This window comes from Ptiloglossa arizonensis, chromosome 5, assembly GCF_051014685.1.
Source record: "Ptiloglossa arizonensis isolate GNS036 chromosome 5, iyPtiAriz1_principal, whole genome shotgun sequence".
Classification (NCBI taxonomy): domain Eukaryota; kingdom Metazoa; phylum Arthropoda; class Insecta; order Hymenoptera; family Colletidae; genus Ptiloglossa; species Ptiloglossa arizonensis.
Genome location: NC_135052.1, coordinates 3,155,590 through 3,176,913, shown reverse-complemented (window position 1 = coordinate 3,176,913; position 21,324 = coordinate 3,155,590). Strand labels below are relative to the sequence as shown.

Genomic DNA, 21,324 nt, shown 5'->3' with positions numbered 1-21,324 from the left:
GTAGAAAATTCTTTCAATTTACAATGTCCTTGATTGGACGATACAATTTGAGAAAATTGTGATTGTAAATAGAGTGGCTCTCGTTTATCAATTATACGGTGATTTTGCACTTTTTCCCGCGAACGTACGGTATCGTTGAACATTTGTGATTTTTTAACAAACGAAGTAAATTTTTCAAGTATTTGGCAGAATTGAGAATCTGTATAGGATTATGGGTTTTGGTATTCGAAAGATTTAATAAATGTTCGGATTCGTTCTATGCAAGGGACTATTTCGAAATAATTTCCAGAGGGTATCGTTTCAAAGGTCTGGGTCAGCACTTTTTGTCTTATTATATAGGATGCAGTTGTTAAAGGAACCACGATAATTAGTGGTAAAACTGATAATACGATGATTTTGAATTACAAAATAAGCGTATCTGTTGGCCGTATCGGTCGTTGGTCCCCCCTCGTTTTAGGATGAGATCCCGCGTATCTTAATGGTAACTATGTAAAATCTTAGAGATAAAAACTATCAGGGATTTCTTACCACCAGGTAAAACGAAACTTTTTTTTTCATGCAGCTGCGTTATCTTATCAACACTCGTGAGGATAAAGAAAAGCATGAAATTGTTTTTTTTTCACGAGAAGCAAGACTGAATCAACTGTACCAGTTAGACGGTGGCTTAGCAAATAGTCCTATTAAAGTGATTATGCAATAAAAATGTTTGAAGACGCGTAACTAACCCGATAACGAATGCTGGGGGATATGTACCTTGTGAAAACGGTATAGGAAGAATATAATAAAAATTATACTTAAATAAAGAAAAGGGTTCTTTCGTTACATCGTCTATTGTATATGAAGTTTATACAGTGTATACTCACGAAGATAGATACGATATAATATATGACAGTTTAAAAAATATATTATATTTTCTCGTATAACGGTACACGATATACAGGATAATTTTAGAAAGTGGGATGCATTTTAGATAACTTCTGAGCGAACGTGGAAACAATTTGTAAACGAAAAATTCGAATAGCTTAATAAGAACTGTCTTACTGTGACATAATTGTCTTTTCAAGTGCAATAACGCAATACATATTTATGCTGTTTCTTTTGACGAAACCACATGTCCTTTCTCACGAATGGATTATTTTTATTATTCTGCACACAAAACAAGTCAGGAACGCTTATCAAAAAATTAACAATCGATGACACACATAATTCTTTATTTTGAAAAATTACTTTATTATGGCAAGTGTTCAAATGGTTTACTCTTACGATTTAAATACTTTCGCATGTACCTTTTTATGTTTTTCATGGTATTATTAAGTTGTTTGACATTGTTATTTTTCTTTTGAGTCAGCAACTGATGTAAAAGAAGATGAATACATTCATTTCGTAATCTGGACAGTCCTGAAGGAAAAAATCCAGTACCCACAGTTTTTTTATTACATCATTTGCTGGTATTATGTATATAGTCTTGAAGAGCATCTCCCGCGAATTGTTACAGTTTAATTAAAGTTGAAGTCAAAATTTGACCGGTGTGCTGATAAAATGAAATCTGTTTTCGTAAAAGTTTATAAAGTTTATTAAATTACCAGTGAAATTACATAGAATAATTACTTTCACGTGTTTTGGCTCGCCTCATAATTTTAACAGTTTGTTGGTGTTTTTGAATATTAATTTGGTAATTAAACATACAAATTTTACTCTTCAGCCGCTATCTAGGAATCGTGAACATAGATTTGAAACTTGCATAAGATATATGTATAAATATCTTAATTTTTAAGTGGAAATCATTGATATGTAGATCCAATCAGTCGATATATCGTATTATCAGACAGCTGTACAAACTGAAAAATATCTTAGATTTTTTGTTTGGAATATATATTCTATTCTAAGCAATAGAAATGTCTGGACTCTATCTTTCTTCAATTAAAGGAAATAAACGCACGAGTTGCTGGTACATATTTAATTAGATTGGCCAAATAGTATTATAGATTACGAACAGCTGTCACGCAAAACTGTGTGGGGTATCACCAGTGTTTAATCCTAAGAACAATGGTATAAAAACAGCATTGCTGTTTCCATAAGTCGCATGAAATGTTGATTGTTCATGGCGCCACTATTTGCTTTCCCACTCTACTATTGATTTTCATTTTTCCAAAGATCAGAGGTAGTCGATTAATTTCCTACGTATTGCGTTAAAAAAGACTTCTTCTGGAAAATGTTTTAATAGTCAAAACAATGCAGGGAACAAGATAATTATAGACATTTTTACTTGAGTTTACACTTTCGTTTGATTTTTTGAATTTTCTTATTAAATCTAATAACAGAAATTAACAAAAGTACTAGTGATATGTCTACAATATTGGTACTTGAATAAAGACAGAAATATTTGATTTAATATTGTTTTAGAAAAACATAAAAATTATAATACGGTAATAAGTTTCACGAACAGTTTTAAAAAGAAACCAAAGTTTTTAACTCATTCACAAGCGGAACATACTTATTTACGTATGTACGTAAATAATATAGAATAGCATAATTTTAATAAAATTCAACTTTACTTTTGAATCGAGATAAACAAATTAACTTTCCAGCATACTATCATTTGTAATGTGATCGTAGTTCGTTATTGCGCAATGAAACCTCAGGGTATGAACTATTCGTAATTTTTAACAATACGTTATATCTATTATCAGTTGTAATGACATGTTATATGCTTTTTCGTAGTAATTGATGTTGAAATATACATCTTAGATTAATACATATGTTATGCTTAATCAGCTAAATTTCAATGCTGGGTAATTTGAAACGTAATTATTGATCATATTCGCAACTTAAATCTAAAATTCCAGAGAGGATATAAACATTACAGTGTTTAACGACGTTGCATTGTATAATAGTACTAAGATGTACATTTTCCTGAATTGCTTAAGTGTTAGGTAATCGCTAACATTTGAATAAATTATAATTATTTTGTATTAATAAATTACGTAAGGTATTTCAATACTTCTTTGTTCATATATTTTATCGTTGGAGATATCTATAATCCATTAATAAAGATTCGTAATAATAATTTTATTAATCAACTGAAATTCAAATATGTAATTCTATGAACAAATTTGTATGAACAAATTCTATTGTAGAAGGAAATAGAATACAACAGAAGATAAAGAAAAACAAGATTTGCAAGTTATTGCAATTAGTAATTCATAATTAGCATCTTGTCCTGTTATTATATCATTTAAACAGTTCGAACATTAGTACTGTAATATTATTACAATGCAATAATATGATAATATTTTACTAATATTATAAGATAACACTATAACATTATTCAAAATGTAATTGGACATAGTATTGTATCACATGTTGAAGTGAAATATCAAAGATTGCATTAGTTTCTCAAATAAGTAATCAACATCTATCATTAATGTTATTCTCTGCGTTAGGTACATATGTAAACTTTACGGATTCTTATTTAAAATCGACCGCCTTTTTGAATCACGTGACTGGAACGACGGAACAAGATGCACATGCGGATTGAAATGACGCATGCGCAGTTCCGAATAGCGAAGAGCGATTACGGAAAGGTCGATATGTCGCGTGTGCCAGTTTTAACTATTTTGGGTTCCACGGGTTGTGGAAAATCGCGTTTAGGTATCGAAATAGCACGCAGATTCTCCGGAGAAATTATTTCGGCTGACAGTATGCAGGTAAGATAGAAAACTGTTGCTTCTTGTGTAGTGATTATGCCGTTGCCTTTGTAGGTTAGGTGCATGTTTTAAAGTTGTTTATTACCGGTGAATATACAAAACGGTTCGCTTTAATTTCATTTCGATTTAATATTTTAAACGAGCTAACCTCTTTATTATTTGAAATAAAATATCTCATTCGTAGAAACGATTTTACGAGTTAAAAGATACCAAATGTTAAACTGTTTGTACCATGCAGTTCTATTCAGCTTTTGATATTCAGTCTTGTTTACATTTTACTATTGCAAAATCGAAGTGGTCATCCGAGTGTGTTGTGTTTCAGTGGTAAAACCATCGATATTGTTAACGCGTGTGGGTATTTATACACTGGTTCACTTATCAGCTGTGTCGTGCGTTATTGCGCTTCGATGCAAGTAGAACGTGATTTTTACATTCATTGTGCATTTTTTGAATGCACTTTTAATTCTACATCGTATAATTTACAACTGTGACAACCTAGTTACACCACTACAGTTACTGCACAATGTTCTAATAGTTGAAGAAATGATGAATTTGTAAATACAAACGTAGTATTTTTCTGTGTATTTCGACACGTGTTTTACGATATCGACTATGCAGTCGTAATATTGACACGTTTTTCTCTCGTGTTAAGTGATTAAGAAAACTTGAATAGAAATGTATATTTATCCACGTTTTAGATCAATGATTGGATCGTAAATGCCTTTTTATCGGTAATGTTCACCATAATAAAGTCATTTACTTGACCGTTAATCCTTAGACGGTAGGCCGGTCGCAGTTAAGGTTAGGTCATTCGTAACTTACACGAAAGTTTCTCCGTAACACGTGACTTGTCTGCTGGTTATATTGCTTTGTATCCGAAATTTACGATATTGTTCCAATAAATTGTTGACAGATATGCCAAAAAATTTATAAAATTTAAATATATTTTTAAATATAACTTTTATCAGTATACATCTACGAACGACGTTCACGAATTGGTGGTCAATTTGAATCGAATTAAATGCTACGATAGCAGTCCAGACGCTCCGTGACCATTGACGATTGTTATAAAAGTTCACAAATGCTTCCGCTAAGAATTTTTGTTTAAAGTTCTTCAAAGTTAACACCCCGCATGGGTACTCGATTCTGTCGGATAAAAATTCGTTTTTAATTTGGCACCGAGAACCCGAATAATCTTTCGCGATAAGAAATCTTCGAGATTCCAATTCAATTTTGATACAAACGATCATCACTACCCGACCAGAAATGTTTGGATAATCGCCCTCCTTTGTTACTTTCTTTACAGTGGTAGATTTTGGTCTGGCTACATTCGAAGAGTCTCGAGTTAATCACTCTAATTGTCTTGCTCTTCCATTTGTATAAAGTAACTGGGGAGGGTCGTTTAATTATACGCCTGTGACATAAAGGCGACTGAAATTTTGTCGGAAATGACGTGTTCGTAATTATCTTCCTACCGCTTTGTCGCTGATCTTGATACGTGTCAACGTTTCTACCAAGCGTTTCGGTAACGGAAATTTACATTCCGCTTGGAAAATCAAGTATCTGTCTTTTAATAAGTAGAAATCTCTCGATTAAAGTTTGTTACAATAATCGATACTCTAGTTTCCCATCGCACGATCGAACATCGTTAATTCGAGTTAATCGAGAGAAGAGATCATTTGAGTAAGAATTCGAATCAACGAAGGACAGAAAAACTTGTAACAAATTTAAATGGAAATTTAACGATAGGATGAAAATTTTGGTCACAACACATTTAACGTATACGATTCAACTTTATTTGCACCATCGATAGGGGAATTAGAGACTATTCCAATATTTCGAATACATAACTTTTAAATGTACCGATACGAACGTATCAACGTAATTGAATAATTCCACATTGTAAGTTTTTAAACAAGAACAGTTCTCAGCAGCAATTGAATCGTAAAAAAAAAATGATCGATCGCAATACCGAGCCTTGGGTTGAAATTGTTGGGACGAAGTGCTGGTTCCGGTACATATTTCAATTTTCATTCTAATTTAACAGTTGTGCTGACATTTTCGGGTTCTCGCGCTTCCAGGCGTACGTCACTGCCCGCTTTAAATATGGATTGTATTCAATGCCTGTGTGCAGTGACGTTTGAATTTTATGGCGGTGCAAACCTTGGTATTTGTTAAGTTCACGTCTAACGTCGCTCGAATTATTTTTCGACGTAAAATTTTCAACTGTTGGCCAGATCTTTCGAACACGTTGGATCGTCGCGTAAGCTCTGTAAATTGTTGTCTTCGTAAGAAGTAAATTATCACTTCAAAGAATGATCGTTACAGATTCTCTGCACGATACGTAGATATTGCGAGAAGATGTGATTCAAGTTCGAATTTAAGATATTATCGACGATTCTGTTTCGCGTTTAATAGCAGAACCTTTATGGCTACCTAATATTGATACACAATTTAAGTACACCGACAAGATATTTAATTCGAAATCGTTCAACGTACCGTTTGAAATATCACCGCGAAAGGAATTAGAATGCGATTGAAAACTCTCGAGAATCCTTTTACGGTAGGTATATCAGTTCCAGAGAATTCTTTAAACTGTTCTCTGGAACTCGATTGTAAGAAGAATTCATTCGAGAGATAAATTAAGTTACGTAAAGTGCTCGACCAATTGACGCATTACTTTACATATGTACATCTTCCGCATTAATGGACGGCTCGACTTTATCTCGGGCTTTATTAATATATTCGAGTGAGTTTTATTATCTTGCAGCGTGGAAGCAAACTGTATAAATACAAAGTAGTAAAGCTCGCATGATAGCTCGTTGTAAAGCAAGTGGATTGAATTAAACTCTGTTCTCTTGGAGTGTGCGCTGAATAAAGGGTCGTGGGATTTCCGGTTCCTTTTCGGTCTTTGAATTAATAATACGACCGACGCTGAAGACGTTGAAACTTATTTTCAAATAATTGTCGAATATTCTAATTTACAATTTCCCCCGTTTCCTTTCTTCCATCCAATTCGAGAGTTTACGTTCTTTTACTTCTTCGACGATGTATATTTTATGTCGATTCATTACCGTTAAATATAGACCGAGTTTCATCGCTAATGACCATCACTCGATGCGACGTGAAACAAGACCGTAGAAGAAAAAAAAAAAAGAAAATATATGCTATATCAAACGACCTTTTGCTTCTGTTGGTACCTTCCCCCCTGCCTGGGTTATTCGTGAAACAAGCATGATTAAAAGGTAATAAAAAGTCGGGAATAAAATCATTCAGGAGTACAGCTTTATCGCTGTACATCGTTTTTCGTTGCGTTTAAGATTAAATTCGTGCAAGTACTGTGTATTGATAATTAATATTACATCCACTGGATCGTAACAGACCGTGAGGCTGTTTGTACAAATGTGGAAGAAAATTATCGATGCGGTGTATTATGTACGAACGTTTCGGATTAATTTCGTCATTAACGTTGACATTTCGCTACCTCTTTCATAATTCTTGGAAAAACTTTAGACGATGAATAATTAAACTGCATTCAATGTCGACGTTAGTCTGAAAATAAGAAACATTTAGCTCGTTGCGGCGGTATTTCATTCTTTCGCGCAACTTCTCTTATCGCGTATTTATTTACTTTTTTTTTTTTTCAATTAAATAATAAATATTTAACGCGGCGAGTACAAGTGTCATTGTTTCGATGCGGTCTCGGCGCATATTTTCGCAGTGAGTGTCATTTCGACTCGTCAGAGGCCGATTCTGTTTTTAAACGCAGGCTCGCACGTGATTTCGCTCTCATGTGTAAATCACGTGTTCCGTATCGGTCACAATGACGTTTCCTCTTTTAGTTATTTCATAACGCCTCCCCGGACGACTTCTAGTGTTTTCGTTCATTATATATAACTTCGATTAATTATTTTCATTTCGACGGTGATCTGTGTTTTCACATCCCGCCCTCGTAAGATTTACACGTTGTTATAAATCACGTACCCATTGGTGGTCTTTCCATTCCGTTGAACCGCGACTCCTTCCAACTTTTCCAATATTTTATGTTTATTTGTCTCTTTGTTATTTATCGTCGTACACAGTTTCGACTTTCATTACCATAATTTTGCTCGAATGTGCTCCCGTCTGAAAGCAAAGATTTGTATCAAGAACGAAGATTCTTCGCCGACGTATATTTTATTCAATTTTACAGCAACCTACGAGTCCCGTTAAATAATCCAATACAAGATATCGTTTGATCTATATACGTCTCGTTCAGGATTCTTTTTTCATTCAAACTTCATTTACGTTCTCCCTGTATCGCTAAACACTACCTATCGCGTGCGTGTTCAAGGTTTCGAAGATTCGAATGGTGAATATTTCTACCCTCGATTCAAATTTCCCATTTCGAAGACGGTTTTACGATTGTTCGTTTGGATCAGGATCGGTTGAAATTCGTTCCAATAATTTCCGTCTCTGACTCAGCGTTAATGGAACAGTTTTCCTGCTCGATATATTTCCCTACGCTGAATCAGAGCTGGAAATTATCGGAATAAATTCGAATCGATCCCGATACTATCGATACCGTTGTCACTTGTTGCTCGTTCGACACTGCGAACGAAGTGCTCTCCGATTCCGGCGCAGACCGCCGGTGTTAATAATAACGAGATACTCTTCGTTGGGTAACTCTGAGGCGCTCGGTGTTCGAGTCCACGCGCGTTTTCGGTTGCGTGCATAAACTACACGCCTTCTGTTGACTGCGCGTCGAGGGAACCCGGACAAAATCGGACACGTGTCTGCCCACACGCGCGCCGAAAAAAGATATCTGCAAATTTCTTCGGGTTCGCGGTACCGCCCCCAAGATTCTTCCTACACGGGATCGAACGGGAGAAGAAGGGATCTTTCATCGTGAAATTGTCGAGCACGCGGCCACGGGTAGGGATTCGTTGTTCCTCGCGGTGATAAAATCCTCCGGGGAGACATCGTCCGCTGTCAGCCACCGCTAACGGAGTAATTCTCGGCCTCCGAGGCAACGGAGCCAGAGGCCTTCTGGTTTGGCGGTTTCAGGGACAGAATCAATGGAACGTTACTCGACAGGGTCGACCAAAAGTCGATGAACTGGATATACGGGTTGCCGAGTCGTGGTGTGTTCCGAGCACTTGGCTCGTTGAATCTTAACATCGTTGTTAGACTTCGAAGGAATTCGAAACTGAACGCTCGCGGCCCGAAACGGACGAAACGCAAGAGGCCGCCGCGATCGCTTATTGGAACATATTCGATTGGAGAATCCTACCGCGCGAGGTATCGAGTTACCGTGAAATTTTCACGGTAGATTCAAAAGTTTCGATCTACGAGGTGTTAAGAGTCCGTAACGTCGATGCTCGCTGGGTTTGCGTTAGGACTTTGATACGCGTCGCGAATGGTCAACGGAGCGGAATTGGTCAAGGATATTTTTCAGATGTCGAATGCACCGACTGTTGCGAACAGTTTGGAATTTCACGAACGACTTTGCGTCGTGTGTTCCAACGTAGCAAACTTGTTAACGGTATCGTTCGTCTCGTCGCAAGTACGTGTTTGAACCGTTTTACAATTCCTTGTCTCTTTGTTCTCTTTCCTTAAATTTCACATTTATTCGCTTCCTCTTGTGTGCCTTGTCATTTTTCCTTTCGAAACCGTTCAGATAGCCGACATTAGAACGATAAATATTTTTAACAGTCGTAGCATATTTTCCAAGTTGTATTTAGAAATTTTCTGTCGATTCTTTTTCCTTTTTGCGAGTTTCGTTAATCGTTTTGTCTGTGATTGTGGTTTTGGCGGGACATGCACGATTGGCTGACAAGCGTGTCGTTGGAATATGCATTGTCTTCTTCGCCAGAGGTTCTGACCGCTGTTGAACGAAAGGTACGTCATAATTCGGGACTCGTTAGACCCGTGAAATAGACTTAACCAGCGTGCCGTGGATCACGAGCAATGCGGGTCAGAATCAATCTATTCGATGTACGATCGAAGAAAGTGAAGGTTTCCATGGAACCCTCTATTAGGAGCCGTAGAACTTTTGCTCTCGTTCGAGCAAACGAGCACGAAAGGCACATGTAGCTCACAATTTGTGTAACACCGTAAATAGACGGCTACCTAATTGTCAGTGGTTATAGTATTCAGTTGAAAGTGTAATGATACTGCTGCTACGCGTTGCAAAACGTTGCAAAACGTTGCACGGACGGGCTTCGAACGGTACGTTTGACAATTACAACGTTAATTGGACTCTGAGTAGGGAAATTGATTCGTGCAATTTGTCGTTACGAATTTACCGAACATTTTAATAATCGCGTTCGCGCAATCGATATTATTAAAATACTGTATCTTGTAACGTCACGAGTACGGTGCAGACATTACGAATTATTCGTCGTGGAATACAAATGCAATCGATACGGTATCGCTTGTAATTATTCAGGGGACTTCATTTGCAACACTTTGTCCCATATTTATGCCGCGCGGCAATAACGTTCTTATTAATTTCATCGACGAACAGGAAATGTTTTATTTAACATTAAAATACACGGATCGAGTGGCTCCGAAAGAACGTAGATTTATCAACGACGGTTCGAGTGAACGTATGGACAAAAAATAATTTTCTTACCATTTTTCGTCAAGATTACGCGGTTCCGAAGAAACTTAATTTTGGTACTTGAAATGATGAAATTCGTGATCACGGTATACAAACTATTGTAAAATTTATAGCACGAACTTTGAACAAGTGTAACGAGCTCGTCGAGATCGATAAAAAATGGGAATATTTAACGACGCGGTAGGGTTTACTAACCACTGTGAAAATTAAACATGCGAGAGTCACGAAGAACTTGGCACCTCGGAAATCATTTTACGGTTAACATTTTCGCCACTGGCGTCGACCTCGCCTATGGTCGAGCGTCGATCATAGTCAATGGCCGTATTTGAATTCCAAATACATATGTATTTTTCTAACCGAATTTTATTCGTGTGTCAACGACTTCCGGTGTAAGTGGATATAAATTATTAAATGAATCGGTAATTTCAAACGGTACGTTACGTATACCCGTATCTTTTTAATCACGATCAACCGTTTATGTTAAAACAATCGCCGAGACATTTATCGTGTTCTCGATTAGTTTCGTGCTTCGAATTCAAACTAATACCGTACGCGTGAAGTTCGATCTCGGCTCGATATAAAATAGTCGATTTCTGCAATAATAATTGCATAATAATTGCTGACAAGGTTTCTCGTGTTCATATATAATACTTCAATAATGCTGAAAAGAATTCACATATCATCGACGATACGTATTGTACACGAATCCAATTTGCGATCCAGTTTCCTGGGATCGAAGTACGAAAGTGTTATTAATAAACATTTTTCGATATTTTCATTCATTCGTCGAGTAAAGAGAAACCTCGTCCGTTCCGAGCGAGTATGTTTCTAAGCTTCAAAAATGTCAACTGTCAAAGGACACGTAGATGGTTAAAGAATCTCGGACAGGCTTTTCGGACACGCGATGATGCCGCTTTTGTTGATAATTTATCACGACGGTGATTCGCGGAAGGCAACGCACCGCGGTCCTTGAATTCAAAATAGTTTTCGTCGTTTCGGTCAGAAAAACCACTCCGTGCCGCGCATGAAAAACTTCCGCTATTGCTCGTGAGAATGGCGCCTCGTATTACGAGAGACGGAATTTCTCGTACGTACAACCACGAATCAAATCTTCTAACTTTAGTCCAAGGACCCACGCGAACTTTCCACGGGAATCGATACATTTTGCTCAAATTGTTGACTCGTTTGTCGAATCATCGTACGCTCGAACTTGGAGAGAGACTGGAACAAATGGAAGTAATTGTATACCATTGTAACGAATTACATTCCATTGGATATATTTTCTAACTATTTTAGCTTATTTATTACCCTTGCATCGTACACCGAGGAGTACTGTAATTACGTGCCTGAAAGCATTACGATCATGCTTGTTACGACTAAAAACTTTCCAAGTTGATTTTAACGTACCTACTTGACGGTTTAATTTTTCGTTCGCTTTACAGGTTCGATGATAACGCGAAATTAAAAATACGCATAATTTTAGAGAGAACGGTACAATGTGTAACTTATTTTAGCTCATTAACTAACGGTGAAAATCGTTAATCTTGATTTCTGTTTTACGATTCGAAATCTACTGGGTAATATCTGTAGTAATATCTCTGGTCGTCTGAAATTTCTTTCAGCTCGGCTCTTCGTGACTAAAACCGATTCGTTACGATCGCTAGAAAAGTTGAAATTGATCGAGAAATGATTCACGCGTAAACGAAAATTCCTGCATGGTACACGATGTGCTTTAGTAATCGTGGATAGGGTCTGTTACGAACGATATGAAAAGTGCGGTAAAAATCGTGAATTACAGCTGGTCACGTACGTATAAGCCACTTGACCAACCGGTTTTAAATCCACGAGGCAATGACGCAAAATTTACGAGGTTCCTTTGTCAACGTGGCCCTTGAGAAGACTCGCGACCAATGTTTTACTACATATATGCGTGGATTGTGACGGTACTTTCGCCTTTCTTTTCAAAAGAATTACAATCTTTCCCTACTTTCGTTGCTAACGGTACAAAAATATTTTAACGCTGGTTTTCCAGCCGATTAGACGACTCTCTGATCACGACGAATACCATACGGATGAAATCGAATGCAATATACAGTGGCTCAAAGTAAAACTCGGACACTTGCGTATTTTTGTTTTATGAAGGGATAATTAATGTAGAGCATGAATTAAATGAACGATTGAGTAACTTTTATTAAGACATACAATCCATGAAAAACGAAAACAAAATTACAATGTATTAATCAAATAAGAAACAAAGTATCAAATCGAACAGAAGTTCATCTCAAACTAAAACTCGGACAAGTGACAATGTTGTAATTATACAGTTGTATATGAAAAAAAACGAACGAAAACAAATGAAGTATCAGTTAGTTTGCCATAGAGTTCCATTAATGCCAGTGTTAGTTGTACTGCAAATCGTAGAAATTCGTTTACTCTTGTGAATTTTCGTTTTCAAATCTGAACATGGGTAGACAATCTGGACAAACGTCGTTCGAACTTCGAGAGCTCATTATAAACCATTTCAAAGACGGTTTATCAGTCCGAAATATTGCAAAAATAGTGAAATGAAGCCACTCTACAGTTCACGACGTAATAAAACGATTCAGAACGAGAAATAGTGTGGAAAACCAGTCCAAACCAAGCAAACGAAAGATATTCACAGAATCCGAAGAACGTTGGATGGTAAGACAAGTAAAAAAAAATCCAAAATTGAGTGCTCCAAAATTAGCTATAGAAGCAAAGAGATATCTTGGGAAAAAAGCAAATCCAGAAACAGTAAGAATTATATTAAGGAAAAATAATTTCAGTGGCAGAGTCGCCCGAAGGAAACCCTTTGTAAGCAAGAGGAATCGTTCGAAAAGATTACAGTTCGTAAAACTTTACAAAGATAAAGATTTTTCATTTTGGAAAACTGTATTATTCACGGACGAGAGTAAATTCAATATTTTTCGCTCTGATGGGCAAACATATGTTTGGAGAAAGCCAAATGAAGAACTCCGAGAAGAAAACTTGCGACCGACTGTTAAACATGGGGGTGGTTCCATTATGGTTTGGGGATCCATGTCAGCTGCTGGACCAGGAAACCTTCATATCATTAACGGAATAATGGACCACAAAAAGTATTTGGAGATTCTAAAAGAAAATTTAATGGATAGTGTCCAAAAATTGGGTATTGCCGAGTGTTTCAGTTTTTACCAAGATAATGACCCAAAACATCGGGCTCATAATGTTCGTTTATGGTTGCTTTATCATTGTCCGCACGTTATTGAAACACCTCCTCAGTCACCAGACTTAAACGTAATCGAGCATTTATGGGCATATTTGGAAGAAAAACTAAAAAACCACACCATCTCTAATGCGAAAGACTTGGAGAAGGCACTGCAAGAGGAATGGGCAAAGATTGACCTTTCATATTGTGAAAAATTAGTGCGATCAATTCCGAATCGATTGAAAGCTGTCAAAACAAACAAAGGACTGCCAACTAAGTATTAAAAATAATGTAAGACATACATATACATACATAAAAATTCTCTATTGTCCGAGTTTTAGTTTGAGATGAACTTCCGTTCGGTGTGATACTTTGTTTCTTATTTGATTAATACATCGTAATTTTGTTTTCATTTTTCACGGGTTTGTATGTCTGTAACTGCAGCTTAATAAAAATTACTCAATCGTTCATTTAATTCGTGCTATACATTAATTATCCCTTCATAAAACAAAAATATGCAAGTGTCCGAGTTTTACTTTGAGCCACTGTATACCGGAGTGGCGATATATCCTAGAATATGTATATTTTATCGCTTAACCGTTTTTCCGAAAAATCGCCTTCAATATCGAACGCTTCGAAGTACTGTTACATCGCACATACTGCTCACGAGATATCTTGTGCTAGCGAACGGTACCTTAAAGCAGGCTCACGAAATATCTCGGTTTCGTTATAATCGCATACCGATCGGTGTACTAAATTTAGACTAACTCAGTCTGGTTACATTGTTGGGGCAACCGAGCTCCATAACAATCTATAGCGAAAGAATTCCGAAACAAATGCACGTCGAAGTGCAGAAAAGGAAAAGACAACTCGAGTTCTTAGCCTGCCGAAAAATTCACGGCTCCGTGACCAAGTTGGATGAACAGACCGTCCTACGGAATGTTTTAATTTTACCGAAATGGAAGTGATTCTCAATTGTAGTTTCACCGGGGATTTTTCGTTTCTTTTTTTACACCATTGCCTTCTTTTGGTGGTTTCTAGGTACGTGGCCTAATACATTTAATTAAATTCTATCCTTTTCAAAAACAATTGTTATACATAAAATTACGTACGGTTAATTTTATCAAGGGACAATCGCACTTAGTTGAATTGTACAGTTTGTAAACGTAAAATAAATTTAAGCAAATGAAAAATTCATAATTTTCACACAAGTATTTTTCTCTACTTTATACTCGGACCAATAAACTGTTACAATTCAGTCAAGGTTGTTCGAGTTTAAATTACAATTTGCTGGTCAAAACACGCGATGCTTGTTTATTTTCTTCAACGGCAAGGGATTTCGCGATAACTTGTTACGCTTAAATGAATTTTTTAACAGAATCGGAACTTTTTGGTCCGATTAGCATCGCGGTTACGCGAGGCAGGGTTTAACGTTTTGTTATTGAAACCGACTACGCACATACACGTAGTTCCTGACCTCGAAGTTTAAAATAGTCGAATAAAAAAAAAAAAAAAAAAAAAAAAAAGAAAAAAAGAAAAAAAAAAAAGAAAAGAGACGCTGTGTCAAAGGACAAAACGCGCTCTAGAACATCGCCATGTGTGTATACAATGTTTCAATCGCGCATGAAAATAAAAGTTTAAACAGGAGAGATGGAAGCCGCGTTGCGTTGAATTTAATCCGGGAATAGCCCAGTCGGTTCAAAATGACCCGCAGCTTTTCGATTGAAAGGCTGGGAATTAGAAGGACATGACGCAGCGCATAACTTTGTGGTCGGTGGCTCCCTTCTAATTTTCAACCCTGCGGTTTTCTCTGCCAGTCAGTGGAAGTTTCCCTCCCGTTTCGTATTCTCCTTTCTTTATTTTATACCTTCTTTTTGATGTCGAGCGAAACCATTCCGATTTTTATTCAGCGGCGTGCCCGTTGTACCAGTCAGGAGATCTGTTGTACATCGTGAACTTCGAATTAACGCGAAATTATTTTTACACCCGTGGATAAAATTACAGGGAATACCTCGAAATACGGACAAAAAATATTCTGTCCTTCGAGCTTTCGAACGATACGTTCGCGTTGCGAGTTTTTCAATTTTATGGGAAGTATTTCAGTTTCGATCGTAAAAGATCGTTGAGTTTGTTTTGCACGTGCGATCAATTTACGCGCAATCTGGTGAAATTATCGTGGAATTTTGTCAGTTCGGCTGTAGCTTTCGTGAACGTCAATTATCCGGGCGAAGTACTTACTGTGTTGTTCATTTGTTATTCGAGTTGAAGGAACTAGGATTCTTTGTATTTACATTTCGGTAATAAGTACAGAAAAGGCCCAATTCGATCCAAGTGATACGTTTCGTGTTATCACTGCTTCGAGTTGTTGATCGACAAATAGTCCTCTATGCGATAAAACATGTATATCTTTAATTCGATGGATCAACAACGAATTCGTTTTTGTACCTTTGATTACTCGATGATAATATTCGATAGGCTCTCTTCTGGGAAATATAAACGACTTCACAAGTAACTGATACAGTACGAAGAAAGTATGTAATTAATTTGTGAGATTACAACGTGCAAATGGTTCAAAATTGACGAATTTTCAAACGTGTTTAAATAAGAATGCACGATACGGTATTAGACATTGAATGCACTTGTGATGAGAATATTGTAAAATTTGAAGCGAAGTGTTTAAGTAGTTTTGTAACGAAATTGCACAAGTTGGTTCCAGTGTTATTATTATCAATGTGTAATGTGAGCCGAGTGGATAAGGTATTGTATATGTTTTGTCGTCTACGCATGTCTTCGTTTCAATATACAAGTGTCGTTATGTTTGTACGATTTAATGAATTTTTTAATTCTTTATTTCGTACGTATTAATCTTGATATTTCGGGAGACTCCCTTTCCGAAATACCTATAGATTTTTTTATCGCGTTTGTGTATGTAAGAAAGTTTATTTTTTCAAATCCCTGGCCAGATAGCAAGGTATTATAATTTACTACCAGCAACCGTAAGTCGCTATGTTTGGTTAATACGTTACACTTGAATTACGGGAAATAATGATCCAAATTTATTCTCATTTACATCTTATTCGAGCAGTCGAAACTCTTTGTCTTGCGAATGCAATTTTGTTTAAAATATAACGATTACCGAAACTGTTAAAGGAAAGCGCAAGAAATAATTCGTCGCGATGTGTCAGAAAATTTTATAACAAAATCTTACATCGAATTATTCGCGTATAACCAATGTATCGTATGCACGATACGTACACGCGATACGAGTACAATTTTTCCTACAATATTATTAATGTACGATATTAATATTTATATAAAATATTTGATTCATTGGTAAATCACTTTAAACGAAATTGTATTAGAATCAGTATTTTGAATCATTTATAATTTGTCATGGAAGCAGAAGGAACATTGCGAAAAGTATGTCATTAGTCAAACATTTCAACGGCAAAACTTAATTTTTTCCTTCGAAGTTTTTCCATTAATCAGATTCACTGGCAAAACAGCTCATGCAGTGACGTTTAAGATGAACAACAGCGGGTGCGTCATACGTTTCTTGATTAAGGTCCTCAGGAGAAGTTAATTATACCTTTATGATTAATGCACCGCGCTGTGCGCTTATTGTAGGAATTGTACAAGTCGAAGCTTATCACGGTTAAGCAAGGATGTTGTATAATTCGGTGGGGGGATTACGTCTTTGTATAATTTTACAATTATTCATGCGCATCGAAAGAGACGACAGTTGTTATTTTTATTTTATAGAACATCGTCTCCAAGTTATTCTCTGCTCCGTCTGTCAACGACGCCCCATAATTGGATCGAAATTCTAACGACCAGTGTCGAGGACTGCGTTCGTTTTCCAATCGTTCGCAAAGTCGTTAAACGGAATTCCATCGACCGCGTAATAATAATAATAATTTATCGCAAAATTGATCGAAAGAATCTCTCAAGAGTTACACCGAATAGACGAACATCGTCAGAAAAATTGTTACGATACGATCTCGTACTTTCGAATAGTCGAGCCAAGGTTCAATGAAAGTTTTTCTGGACCGTCCGCGTGGGCGTGCGTGGCTTCGCGGAGTAATAACAGAAATACTCACCGGTTTCCCGGGTTATCGACCTTAAAACACTGCCGCCTCTTCGGCTTCGTATTTTCAAATTCGTGGCTAACGCGCCCCGATAGAAATTCGATAGCGTTCGCGGTAACGGTGGCCGTTTAACGCTCATTGGGCCTTGACCTTTCGAGTTCCGCGTCTTTATTGCTGCACGGGAATGCGGTTGCAGGAAAATTGCAAGCTCTTTCATTCCACGATGCGTGTGTCAGCGGCGTGTCTTCTGAATCGAAAGGATCGTTCTACCGGTGAACGAAACACGGATCGGAGAGGAGTGTAGCGGTTGCGCGAACGAATTAAAAATAAGTCGCGTATATTCCGGTATCGTTCGTCGGAGAACTCGGCTTTTTCAACATTGTCGCGATGTTTCTATCTTGGATACGATAGCCGTGACTGCGCTAAGAGAAAGTAAACCGTTTCAATTGGATAGATCGTCGTATAAAAATTGTTCGGGACACGCCGCGCGTCTCCACGAAGTTGTCATTTTTCTACGGTCTCTGTAACATCGATACTCGTCGACATTTACGGGAACGTATCGATCAGTTTCGAGAGACCGTAACGTTATACCGTTCGACGGACAGTTAAGGTCACTTTGATCCGATTATTCAATTTTTCTGCAACGAATTGCGAGATGTAATGGGTTAGATAGTAGCCGGCACCGCGGTAGATCGCGTTATCGGACCGTATCTTCGTGGTCTTGCATGTTGTATCCTTAGGAGAATTCAGGCTAATACTCGCGGTATGCTATTGTTTATCGCACGAGGAATCGCGCTCTTTTTCTTCACGTGTATACGTATTGGACGTCGTTTTGAGGAAGTTGTCACTACGCCCAGGTGGTTATTAGCGACGATAGTTTACGGTGGATATAATATTATAGCTCGTCGAGGAGCGTTGAACTTTTCGAAAGGAATATCGTTCGATGATATTCGTTTTGCGATAGTCGTTCAAATTTTACAGCCGTGAATCGTAAAGTTTATCACCGATTATATTTGTCGTTATATTTCGTTACACTTTTGTAAAGTTTGTTACGATTGTATTCGTACTGTTGTACATTTCCTGCATAGGTTCTTGCGTAACGACTCCGGACGAGACTCGATTGCACGTGCACAGTGGAATTAATTTTCAGAAATAAAAAAGGGTAAGATTGGTACGAGAACGCGAACAACGGTTACGCGTTACGCGAAAATTGATCCAGCTTTCGTACAATTTTCTCGTACGTGACAGTTCCGGCAAAAGGAAACCAAATGGTACGCGAACGTTCGGTGAGACAGAGTTGGTTCTCTGGAACCCTGGATTCAAAGGTTGCGTTGTAATTAATCAAACTTCTCACGAGTCGAGAAAAATCGTTCCCGTTCGCGGGCACGGTTCACGGATAAACGCAGAAACACACTGGGTTACGGTGCAATAGGATATCGGTACGCGTACGATAATGTCCCGCTTAATTAAATGCGGTAACCAGGTGCTAAACCAGAAACCAGATCCTTGGCGACTATCGGGCAAGCCAGAACACCGCCGCAAGAATTCCACGCTTCCGATGAAATCCAACGTCGTGGGTTCGCGTCGATCGTACGTGAATGGGATTTAGAATGGCCCGTGATCCACGATCGTCCGTATTCGATGACCTCTTCGGGGATTGGTTGCGCAATTGGCACATCAAGGTCGCGCTTCCAGTTCTCCAAGGTTGGAACGAAGAACCTTGCGTATCACTCGATGATATTCGATTCGATCGCGTGGAAATTCTTTCGCTACTTGCGCGTTCATCTTTCGACGTCTCTGGGTGATCTCGAGTCTCGTTTTTCTGCGACGAACAGAGCGAACGGAGACGATATCGTCCAACGAGAGAAACGAAAATGGCGGAGAGTATGGCTTCCGGTTCGATGCGCGAATTTTATCGATCGTGGAACACATTCGAATAATTCGCGAAAGTTGCACCGCGTTGGTTTCACTCGTATTCGAATTATTTGAATATCGTAGCAATAGAAATTTATTCGAGGGGTTGCTATTTTTAGAATTATTTGGTCGATAATTATTACCACGTGGATGAACGTTTCGGTATTATTTTTCGGATCATCGAAACACGGTACGTTACGAGAAGTATGCACGACACGATGATTAATATTCCAGCACGTTTTATGGAAATTACAGCGTTTCCATAGTACCATGTACAGTGAGTCAACGAGTCAATTACTGTAAAACTCTACAACCCACACGGGCTAATATTGTCAGAGATCATTAGTATTCCGAATTCTTTCTCGTCTTTGACGCGCCACTGTGACTTACAATTACTCTGATAGCGTTTCCTTCAACAAACTTTAAAACGTGTCATTCTCCACTGCAATCGGTTCGTTTATATTTCAAAAATTTCCTGCATATTAACCTTCGCATGACGGGTCGTAATGACCGGTGATCGGATCTCGCGTGATTCCTACTAGCTTCTATATACGTATGCACACATGTATAATATATATATATATATATATATATATATATATATATATATATATATATATACATATATATATATATGTATGTATATATGTATGTATGTGTGCACATATACGCGTCCAGGATCCCGTTGGAATGCGTGCATGTAGGAGCTTCGTTTAGTTTGCATTGACGTATTTATTTTATTATTTATAATCGTAATAAAAGGTGGCAGGGAATAACAAAATGTTTTATTACTTTTATCAGTGATAAATAATATTATTTATCAGTCCTCTTTGCATCTAGTACGTAAGACTGTTGTCTCGAGTGTACAACGGTTATTATAAATATAATTATCGTAAACGTTGCTTCTTGTACAATAAAATATAAGAACTGTACAAAAAAATGATGAAAACAAATCAATGAAAAAACTGGAGAAAAATTTATAATATAAAATTGAAAACTTTTTCTTACGTAACTTTTAACTATAAATGGCACACTGAGATACGTTCGACTGTTCGGCACGACTGTTATTTTGACTTGTGCGTGAAATATTTACCGCCCATTTGACTTTGAAACGGTTTGTCTAGAGGTGTGTATGTATGTGTGTGTGTGTACAGTTGTCTCTTGAAGTACGCGGAGATTTGGAAAGTCTACGTACTGCGTAATCGAAAATCTACGTAACTTTGAGACTCTCCTCTATGCTTCTGCCTTAAATAATTATTACGTACACAGTTACGTATTGTTAGAATACATATATTTTTAGAATAAAGTAAGTATACTAGGGAAAAAAAGTATTCAAGAAATCATTGGTAAGGTGAGAAATTATTACACAGATACATATATTTATGTATATACATTTCCTACTTATTGTGTCTTTCTGTACTTTAAAAATATTTTTACACGATACCAATTCTTCTCCCATCGTTTATTTTAACGTTTGTGCTCGTGTCATAAAAAAGTCTGTATCGTGAAAATAGTCGCGAACAATTTTAATCAATTGGAATTTCTCTCCCAGATAATCCAACGTTAATTTACGTATTTTCTGGCATCACCTCTTCGATGTTTTCTTCAACGCACAGTTTTTGTGGTTCGTTCCATTAAATTATCTTCGGTTAATTCCTCTGATCTATTGTAGTATTAATTAGTTCCTCGACATCTCTGAAATTCGTGTCGTTGAACCCTTCACCTCCCACCTTTCGTACCGTTTCCATAATTTTCTTCGCGACTGTAATTGACTTCGTTGACACAGCTTTTCCCAACAGTAAT

At 37.3% G+C, this 21,324-nt stretch overlaps 1 protein-coding gene and 1 long non-coding RNA gene across 3 annotated transcripts in view; one reads left to right on the top strand and one right to left on the bottom strand.

Moving 5' to 3' along the window:
- The first annotated feature begins 3,494 nt into the window (after nt 1-3,494).
- Nucleotides 3,495-21,324, top strand: part of LOC143147009 (tRNA dimethylallyltransferase) — a 128,073-nt gene continuing 110,243 nt past the window's right edge. The window contains exon 1 of one of the 2 annotated variants that reach the window (XM_076311819.1): nt 3,495-3,707. In XM_076311819.1, the coding sequence (XP_076167934.1) occupies nt 3,522-3,707 (186 nt within the window). In that variant the 5' untranslated portion in view covers nt 3,495-3,521. The remainder of the gene's footprint in view (nt 3,708-21,324) is intronic. The other variant, XM_076311820.1, reaches the window with a different exon arrangement.
- Nucleotides 7,040-8,229, bottom strand: LOC143147402 (uncharacterized). The gene is made up of 3 exons (XR_012992259.1): nt 7,908-8,229; nt 7,692-7,832; nt 7,040-7,259 (listed from the first exon to the last, which is right to left on the bottom strand). It is a non-coding gene; the product is annotated as an uncharacterized LOC143147402 (long non-coding RNA).